General features: G+C 30.5%; 3 protein-coding genes across 6 annotated transcripts in view; 2 read left to right on the top strand and 1 right to left on the bottom strand.

Annotated features, from left to right (window-relative positions):
* Nucleotides 1-3425: 3425 nt before the first annotated feature.
* On the top strand, nt 3426-6254 carry LOC106101624. The gene is made up of 5 exons (XM_013280918.1): nt 3426-3512; nt 4612-4699; nt 5092-5277; nt 5863-5998; nt 6115-6254. The coding sequence occupies exons 2-5, from the start codon at nt 4613-4615 to the stop codon at nt 6189-6191; spliced, it is 486 nt and encodes a 161-aa protein (XP_013136372.1). The 5' UTR covers nt 3426-3512; nt 4612; the 3' UTR covers nt 6192-6254.
* Nucleotides 6255-6266: 12 nt separating this feature from the next.
* On the bottom strand, nt 6267-8943 carry LOC106101622. Of its 3 annotated transcripts, none has more exons than XR_001225523.1 (5): nt 8812-8943; nt 7502-7584; nt 7009-7197; nt 6664-6799; nt 6267-6431 (listed from the first exon to the last, which is right to left on the bottom strand). XR_001225523.1 is itself a non-coding variant. In XM_013280914.1 (5 exons), exons 1-5 carry the CDS (start codon nt 7734-7736, stop codon nt 6349-6351), a joined length of 507 nt encoding a protein of 168 aa, XP_013136368.1. In that variant the 5' UTR covers nt 7737-7809; the 3' UTR covers nt 6267-6348. The 3 variants fall into 3 exon arrangements, 1 of the variants encoding a protein (XP_013136368.1); XR_001225522.1 differs by having other exon boundaries at nt 8795-8942; XM_013280914.1 differs by lacking the exon at nt 8812-8943 and adding an exon at nt 7721-7809.
* The window catches only part of LOC106101623, a 3580-nt gene continuing 2092 nt past the window's right edge, over nt 8185-9672 (top strand). The window contains exons 1-2 of one of the 2 annotated variants that reach the window (XM_013280915.1): nt 8185-8326; nt 9453-9540. In XM_013280915.1, the coding sequence (XP_013136369.1) occupies nt 9460-9540 (81 nt within the window). In that variant the 5' untranslated portion in view covers nt 8185-8326; nt 9453-9459. Of the gene's footprint in view, nt 8327-9251; nt 9372-9452; nt 9541-9672 lie in introns of those variants that run through there. The other variant, XM_013280916.1, reaches the window with a different exon arrangement.

Here is a 9672-nt window from a genome sequence, read left to right as displayed (position 1 = left end):
AGTATCGTTGTATACCAATACTAGCTTAAGAAATGGTTGAGAGCGTAAAAATTAAACCCCCTATATTCCTATTTATATGTAAAAACAAAAGAAATAATTTTAGTTAGGATGATATTCTGTTGACACGGTAGAAGTGTTTAGTAAACACTGTAAAATTCCTGTGTATTATCCAAGGTTTTTGGTGAGTTTAATATGTTTTTTAATTTCTATTTAATGACGTTGTTGTAAGTCAATAATACTGCTTTATCTTTTCCGCAGTCTGGACTGTATATAATCTATGACAGGGCCGGCGTCGGGTAGTCTGTAATTTTAATCAATGCCTCAACGAAAACATATCGCGGTCAATGTTCCAGACTTTACAAATAAAACTGGTCCTATCTTTTTTTTTACGTATTATTTTTCAAATAACAGAAAATTATTCCTAACCGTTACTTAATTTCCTTTAAACAATTACCGAATAATAGTTCAAAATTAAATGAAAATAACTCAAAACTAAATCTGAATTTCAATAAAACGATTAAAGTAATAAAATCAAGTTTCATTGTTTTAAATACATTTTATTATAACGTTTTATTTGAAATTACAAAACATGTCTTAGAAATACAGTAGAGTTCCTATTTGTTCAAAATAGCCTAATATTCCAATACAGATATAAAACTGAAGTAATAACATAATTAAAATTAATATAGTATAATGATAAAATAACTTAAAACCTAAATAATTTTACAATAAAGTGACTAAAACGTTAAGTCCCTTAATAACAATGTATGAGGTGGGAAATTATGGCGGTAAAAGAAAATTGTACTTATTAATCTAACGAATATTATAAATGCGAAAGTTTAGATGGATGGATGGTTGTTTGTTAGCGTTTGTAGCCTAAACGGCTGAACGGATCTCTATGAAATTTGGCACAAGTTTAGAGCATAGCCTGAAAGAACACATAGGCTACTTTTTATCCCTGGAATAGTTACGGTTCCCGTGGGATTCATTAATTTAGTTTTTTAATGTTTACTCGATCATTCTGCAACGGTCCAACATATCTTGTTGAAATTTGGCACAGATATAAAACAAAGTTTGCAGTACACATGGGATAAGCTTCATCCCCGAGAAATGTCCGGTTCCCGAGGGATACGTAGCTTTTTGTAATTTTTATAGTTTGTATGTTTTCTAATACCACGCGGACGAAGTCGCTTGTAACAGCTCGTATAATATAATGATAAAATAACGTAAAACCTAAAAACTAAATATTTTTACAATAAAGTGACTATAACGTTAAAAATGTATGAGGTGGGAAATTATGGTGGTAAAAGAAAATTGTACTTCATAATTATTTAATTATAAAATAAAGTCAAGTACCTAATAAACATAGATATGTAACTTATAGATAGGTTGGAATCTATTTCGTACAAGTATGACGTCCAGACTTGATTTTCGAAATGTTATTTTGTAATGACAACAACACAAGGTTACTAACTTCACTTTTTTGTTACATATAAGATTTTTTTTAGGTTGTAAATTTTGCAAATAACTTTGTACACTAAGGTCTTTTAACGAGATCGCTTAGTTTTATCGATACTGATTTAACAAGGGATTTATTTGTTTTACTGCTCGCTAAATTCAAGAAAATCACACCAAACGCAACCACTTGATAAGAATTTATGACACAAAAAATATATATTAACGTCATATATTTATAATAATAAAATGATAAAATATCCGTTAGAAAGACTTGTAAACTACTAATACAGATCAAAATAAACGCTATAATAGCAAATTTTACAATATCTCTTACATTACGTGTGCCGTTAGCCTTCGTAATCGCAACATAGAATATTTTAAAGAAAAATAACGAATTAACAATTATTATAAATAATTTAACATGAGCGTAAACTTCGTAATATAAACGAAACTTCCTTATATTAATCAAAAACGGACATAACAAACCAATAGGTATAGAAACAGTCCAAATTATAACGAAACGAATGAACATAGTCGGTTTTTCGATACTGAAAACGTTCACCACTTTATCGTACAAATTCTTCGAAAACACAAACATCCACATTAATAAAACAAAATCTGTCTGCATATAGACAGTATATATAACATTTATCACAATAAAATGTTGATTTATTATGTAATACATAATATAATATTCACAAACTGTATTCAAAGTTCTTGCAATCGCCAACTGAAAGAGGACTTGCTCATCGAACTTTCTACACTTCGGTATTATTAAAAACAAACATATCATCAGAAACACTCCGAAAAGGGATACACCTATCCCTATTAACCAAAAAAAGCTATACATTTCACCAGGTTTGTCAGAAACCGTAAAATTGCTTGTGGAATTCATCTCGATACAACTAATTTAAGTGCAAAATCGAAATGAACAAATTCCAATATTTCCTATCAAGTCTAACCCAGTATTATAAAAAATTATACCGTTTTTTTCAATATCCATCGCTCCCTGAATATAAATTAGACAATTTAAAGTTTTAATTTAAACGACGATGTATATTGAATTATAAAATGTTATTGTTTAGCGCGTAGGTACAAATGTTTTTAAATTAATTATCAGTAAAAGCTCGTGTTACAACCATCTGGCAATAATTTGCGTATGTTTTTTGTAGTTGTAACTGGCTTGTTTTCACACTATTGTCATCTCATATATTATTTTTGACAAGACAGAGACAACACGTGTTTATACAATACGACAATAAATAACAACGACGAATGGTTTAAATTTTTTTGGTTAGTTCGTCAAAAGTGATATCAACTCATAAGACATTAGTGAGTAAAAAAACGAATTGTCACAGTTCTACCATCACCTAAGGGTTAGGTTAGAATTTCGATTACAAATATTTTTATGGTACTTGTAATACACTAGCTTTCGCCCGCGACTCCGTCCTCGTGGAAGTAAAAAATACAAAATTGATTAGCCTATGTGTTCTTCCAGACTATCCTCTACGTCTACACCAAAGATCATTCATCGAGATCAGTTTAGCCGTTTAGGCTACAAACTCTAACATACATCCATCCATCCATCTAAACTTTCACATTTATAATATTAGTAGGATTTATCTCTTAAAAAAATATTTGGCAACGTCGTGGTTGCGTTACTTTACTACCTGTTAATTTTAAATAGCAAACTTTAATTACGTATAATTGCTATTACAGATTCTAGTTATGTGTTGGCGGTTTATTGTTACTAAAAGAAAACCCTTTTCAAATCCAAAAAACGTGTTTTATTTGAAACATCGAATTGTCGGTTTATAGAAATTTAAATGACAACTTTATCATTAAAAGGCTTGCAAATATAAACAAAACTTTTCTCTTCATTTATTAGCATAAAACAGTGCTAATAAACAGGTTAAACGAGATGCAAAATGTAGACTTATTTAAAAATAACGCTAGTATTTGTTGTGCTTTAGTTGTGAATACATGGATTTTGTGTAAACTTTTTCTTTGTAAATCTGATATTTACTACTATTACAACCTCCATGTAAATAAATGTAAGTACATAAAATTAAGGTATAAATCGAACTTAAAAAGTGTACTAAAGGAAATTACGATAGTAATGTATTCAGGCTATATAAAAGTTAGTTAATAATTTTGGAAATGAAAGAAAGATTAATTTTAGATATTCCAAGATTTAATATACTTTAGGAAAAGAATTATTTCACTACAACTTAATGTATAATAAATTTAAAGTCTTTTTACTTTCATTAACATATATTACTTAAAAAATCATAAAAGTGTTTCCCAAACTGTATTTCATTTTATATTTAAAAAGTAATAATATTAGAGTTTATTAAGATATTCTAATATCTGCCTTAAGCTTCTAATTAATAGGTTGAATCTTCGATATCATCCTAAACAAACAGAAATGCTCTTTGATTCGTCAATACTAAAACTTCAAAATATCAGCTAAATAAAATTACTTTTACATCAAAAGTTTGAAAACCACTATGAATAACAATTACAAAGCAATTTAAACACAGAATGCATTAATTTCTATGTAAAAAGATTCATAATTCCAATCACATCTTTGTTATTGAATCACTTATTTTATACGACCGTGACTTTTAATGTTTTCAATAAAATGATAATAAAACGTAAACTGGTTTAATATTATTAAGAGTTAATAAGTTTATACAGAAGCTTTCACCAATGTTAACTTACCTTGCGATGCAAAATTCATATTACTGAATTGTAAACCTATTTACCTACATTTGATTAAACTATCGCACAACTGTTCAGTCTCGCTTTGGTTCCTATTAGCTTATATGGAGGTCACACTACTCGATTTTTAGTTGTGCAACTAAACAGTTGAATTGGCTGCGAAACAATCGACAATCGTACAACAGTTGTGCAATAGTTTGGTCAAAGGTGCGCAAACTGTAAAGGGACGGTCATAAAAATTGTGATCTTTTCTAAAAGACTGTACCGATTTTAATTTTTCATTTGAGTGCATTATCATTCTTTCAGGATGGTTATACGCCTGTGGAATTGTAATAGCAATATTAACTACAAGATGCTTTGCAATTTTTTCATTAGCCTCAGTAGTTTGTGTTTTTTAATTATCAAAATATTGTTTCTTTCGTGTTACAGAATGCCGAATACAATGTTTGTTTTAGAGAAATGTTGCTTCTGCGTCAAACTAAGATTTGGCTGTTTGATCATCGCGTACTTTCAATTGGTAAGCCGACGGCAGAAGATTTGTCGATCAGTACCAACATTAAGAATTGCGTCTCGTATTTTCTGCTCAGTACCGGTTAACGCATGAAGACATCGGCAATATACACGAACAATACATTTCATTCAATAATAGCTTTCGCAGGCGTCGCCGTCAGCGTGGAATTAAAAAAGAAGCAAGTAGCCTATGTATTCTTCCAGATCGCATTATGTTGAAGGTATTGGGGAAAGCCTATATCCAACAATAGTCAGATAAAGGCTGATAATACCACCATTATGACCCAAAAATGGAAAAATAAATTTACCCAGAGTTTAGATCTAGTCAGATTCACCTAATACACACATTCAAACTTTATTCAAACGCAATTTAGTTAACTCTTTTATATTACGTTCCAGTTAATTGAAGTCATTACATTGTCTCTATCACTGTACGGGATTGTTGAGGGCTCTATAATGCTGACATCAACTGTCAAGGCCATCACCGACATGGGCTTTATTATGATGACACTGAGCGGCCTGTTCCTTCTCGCTATTGCATTCATGCTGGCATTTACTATCGTCCTGATTATCGGACTGCATAAGGTAAGGTTCATTTTTTTTATACCTTTTGCATCTTCTTCCTTTTTTATATCATAAGGTAGCAAACGAGCAAGCCACCTGAATTACCGCTGCCCATAGACATTCGCAATAACGGATGCGTTGCCTTCCCTAAATCGGAGGAGGAAACGCACATAGAGAGCGTATTTCCCCTCTTATGCGTCTCCTCTAGTGTCACGTTTCCTTACTATCCTTTTCTAATAAGAAAAAGAGCGGGAAAGGTAACTATAGTTGGGCCAAGGGTTGGTTACATGCGGGATGAAAAAAACAAAGACAGTCAATGTGTTCTTACAGACTACTCTATCTACACCAAACATATAGATCCGTTCAGCAGTTGGGCAGTCTAATCAAAATCCATATAAACTTTCGCGTTTATAATGGTAAGATATATGGTATAAGACCGTCGGTTTTCACTAAAATAGCGTTGCCGATGCAAGAAGTTATGTCTACCTAACCTTTAATAGACAGCAAAAAGGTTATACAGAAAATGTTTCTCTTTCCTGTGGTTTCCAGATTAAAAAACTGATTGGCGCCAATGTTTAATTCAGTAATTTTTAATGTTCTATACAGAAAAAGGACGCCTACATCCGCGCGTACCTCCTATGCTCTATGGTTTATCTCATAGTAGCGGCTACTACAGGCTTCGTGTCCTTCCCTTTGCTGCTAGTTTCCGCTATTGATGTGGCCTATAAGATTATCAGCTTAAGTAAGACAATAACCTATTTTATTTTATTAACAACTTTATTAACTAACAATTTTATTTTAATTAGTTAAATAAGTGTTTATTGTATTCCTTTTTAATGTTTGTTATTTTATTTTCAGTTCTTCACGTGTATTTCATCTTCGTCATTAGAAGCTATTGGAACAGAATAATTCGATACAACCAGACAATATCATGATTTATAAATAAAACAATAAGAACATTAAACATTTTATGTTTATTAACATTGAATTAAATAAATAAAACGAATATCGACAGGACGTTGAAAAATATTTTTATTTACATGTGACAGATATCTAAACGCCATTTTGAATAACAGGCAAAATGGCGGTAAACTATGCATTTACACTCAAAGATTGCTTCGTGTACATCTTTAACCAGTAACTGCGCATCATCAGGAGAAAATAGATATTAAGAGCTGAAAATATGCAATTTCTAAATACGATTACGTGGTATTTGAGTTAGGAACAATGGTAGTCTATTGCCTGCCGTGGCAACTCAAGTACTAACTTTAACTGTGGAATTGTAATAGCAATATTAACTACAATATGTTTTGCAATTTTTTCTCTCAGGTGTCTCTTTCGTCCGTCTTATAAATTACAATTTCTTTATTAATAATAATATTTCAATAGCCATTATATAACACTTACTTAAATTAATAGGCGGTCCCACACCCTCTATTTCAAAATCATCTAGACAAATCCACGCTAAAAGGTATAGCAAAGCATAGAATACCATGTAAATAAATACACAGATCAGATAGTCTTTAATAATTCTTGATATCCCCTGCAAAAATAAATTACTCAAATGTCAAAGAAAACCTTTAAATTATATTTTAGTTTGTTTTATAAAAAAAGATGGCGCTTATATAATTTTGTAAAATGTTTTATTACATGTTACGCACACTAGGTGGCACTAAACATAACAATTGATATAGTACCTTTCAGGCAGTGGTGAAAAAAAAAGTTAGTGTCTTTGTTTGATAATGATATTACCTTATGCAATCCAACCAATAGTGAACAGGTTAAAATCAAATATAGCGTGTGTAAGAAAAGATGTACAGCCTTTGAATAAGCGAGCATAAACGACGACTCTTCATATAACGCTTTGCTGCAAGTCTTGAAGAAATAAAAATCTTCAAATAAAGCTCGTAATGTATAGATCATTAGTAATAATTGTTGAACCTGTAACAGTTTTATGGAGGATTTAAAAAAAAAGTAGCGTATGTGTTCTTCCAGATATTTATGCTAAACAACGAGTTCCGTTCGGCCATTTAGGCGGCAAACTCTAACAAACATTAATCCATCTTAACTATCGCATTTATTAATTTTAGTAAGTTATTTAAACTTTGTTATTTTTCGAAAACAAGACAGAAATTAGTAATAAATATAATGGGTACACGTTTGTGTAGGTTTTATTTCCATTTCTTTGTGTTTCGTAACCTAAATGGCTGAATCAATCAAGACAAACTAGGTTATTTTTTGTTACCGCTTGAAAATACGCTATAGCTATACATCCTTTCCGTAAATCCATGCAAAGACAAAAGTTTCGACAAACAAACATCTTGATATCTGAAAATAAATTACAGTTATAATTTTACAGATTCGTAAAAGTTCAGTAACGTAAAAACAATCAGAGTAGGGTATTTTAGTTAAAGATATTTCAAAATAAAATTGCATAACATTACATATCTTAAAATAACTTTACCTCTTGATGTAAACATAAATACCCGCTTTCTATGGAAATTCCAATGAGCAATTGTTATAGAAAGAGGACATTTTTATGTTGTCTCTTTTACTCTAATGAAAATCGTTAAGTTTGAAAGAGACGCATACACGCATACAGACATAACAAATGAATGAACGTGTTACAGGTGGGCGTAGGGCTTGATAATTCAGCGTTTTTTTAAAGTAGCCGTTATGGTTAATATTGTTTTTAAATTAGGTGTATGAATGTACAAAATATCTTTTAAAAAAGGATTGATATTTTGCTGGATTAATTACTTAGTTTATTAGATTTATACTTAATATTAAACACTTTATAATAGCGTCAACAACGCGTAGCATAAGGTAACACCGTTATAACGTTACGTTAAAACTTAATAACGTTACGTTATAACGAGTGTAGTCACTACTCACTATTTTACGTTTTGGTTAGTCTTAGTCGCTTGCGCACTGCGCAGCACATATACATGAAATTATTTTCAGTCCATATCGCAAATTATATGTTTATGTACCGTGTAAAAATACAGTGTGTTTTTAAATAAAAGGTGTAACTATATTGTGTGAGTTCACAAAAAAATATATAAACAAGGTAAATTAATGTTTAAACTTTCAAAGGGACAGTTGCTAACAAAACATTTTATTATTATTTTTTTAATACTGACTTTTTACATGTTTTCTTCACACTAGTGTAATAAATAATTTCTTTTTATCTTAGACAACTATAGCTTGATATTTTTTAAACAAATTGATATATTGTTAAGCATCACTAATAATTAAATCGTGATAGTGTTTTACGTATTAGATTTTTTTGTGAATTACCGTAGTACTCATTTTCGTTGTTATGCTTTTTAAATTTGCTTTTTAACCTAAAGATATGTTTGTACCTGTTACCTCGGAGAACTTTCTATAAACATGTTTGTAAAAGTACACTAATTTAATTAGATTTTTATATTATTTCCTCGCGACTGTACTTAGAAAGACTTTTACTTTGAGAGTTAACGTTTTCGAATAAATCTTTCGGCATAAGCGATTAAATGATGAATTAAAGGGTAGATACCTTATTACGTTCTTTACCTATTGATTTGAGTCGACAGTTTGCATATAACGATATCAAATCACACGTTTATATTCCGTTTAGAATAAATTTATATAAATAAAATATTTTCTCAAAACAGTAGAATGTCAAATTGAAATTGTCATTAAAATGTCACGTCAAAGTGGTAAATAAACGGAACGGAAAAGATAATCTTAAAGTAGGTTCTGTATTTCACTATGATTTTCCCATTGGTTTCCTTAAAATAATTATGGAAATAATTAATCGTTTGTTTTTAAGTGTATTAAGAAATAATTCAGATATTAACTTTCTTATTTCAATAACTTCAAAAAAATAGGAACAGTAAAGGACCAAATACAGGTTACCATTCAACCCTTTTTAACTCGTGCATCGTCAAAACTGGTAGAAAGAGATGACCCGATGTTAGAATGGGATAACAAAAACTGGTATTTATTTACCAAGATTTTCCTTATTCGCAAACATTGTAATCAATACAAATGACTATTTATCGGAGATAAAGTTATTTAGGTAGTCCATAAAAGTTTCCTTGTTTATAACTTCTGGATTTTCCTCAACATCGGTAAGATTAATTCAAACCATGTTTAAAAACTAATATTGGGGCATCGATTATTACTGATTTTTGTATTTCTGTCTCTTTCAGTCGTAGCATGACAGTGCAGAAGCCGGAGAAATGCTGCTTTTTAATAAATTGGAAGGCAGTATGTTATATCTTCGTTTATATTTTAATGGTAAGAATGAAAATGAACATTTCCTTTTTTGGCTGTAGCTATATAAAACTTTTGCTGTGAACTCTAGACACAGCTTAAACGCGTACGTTTGTTTGACCGACTTCCCAAAAGAAGGAGGTACTCAATTCGTCT

Source organism: Papilio polytes, unplaced genomic scaffold (genome assembly GCF_000836215.1).
Source record: "Papilio polytes unplaced genomic scaffold, Ppol_1.0 DF823980.1, whole genome shotgun sequence".
NCBI lineage: Eukaryota > Metazoa > Arthropoda > Insecta > Lepidoptera > Papilionidae > Papilio > Papilio polytes.
The sequence above is the reverse complement of the archived record's forward strand: the minus strand, read 5'-3'. Positions and strand labels throughout refer to the sequence as shown.

Coding starts and splice junctions, on each gene's coding strand:
- LOC106101624 (XM_013280918.1), top strand. CDS start 4,613: ATGCCGAATACAATGTTTGTTTTAGAGAAATGTTGCTTCTGCGTCAAA. Junction 4,700..5,091: donor TCATCGCGTACTTTCAATTG/GTAAGCCGACGG, acceptor ATTACGTTCCAG/TTAATTGAAGTCATTACATT. Junction 5,278..5,862: donor TGATTATCGGACTGCATAAG/GTAAGGTTCATT, acceptor TGTTCTATACAG/AAAAAGGACGCCTACATCCG.
- LOC106101622 (XM_013280914.1), bottom strand. Junction 6,800..7,008: donor TATTGGTTGGATTGCATAAG/GTAATATCATTA, acceptor TTATTTTTGCAG/GGGATATCAAGAATTATTAA. Junction 6,432..6,663: donor GGGACCGCCTATTAATTTAA/GTAAGTGTTATA, acceptor GCATATTTTCAG/CTCTTAATATCTATTTTCTC.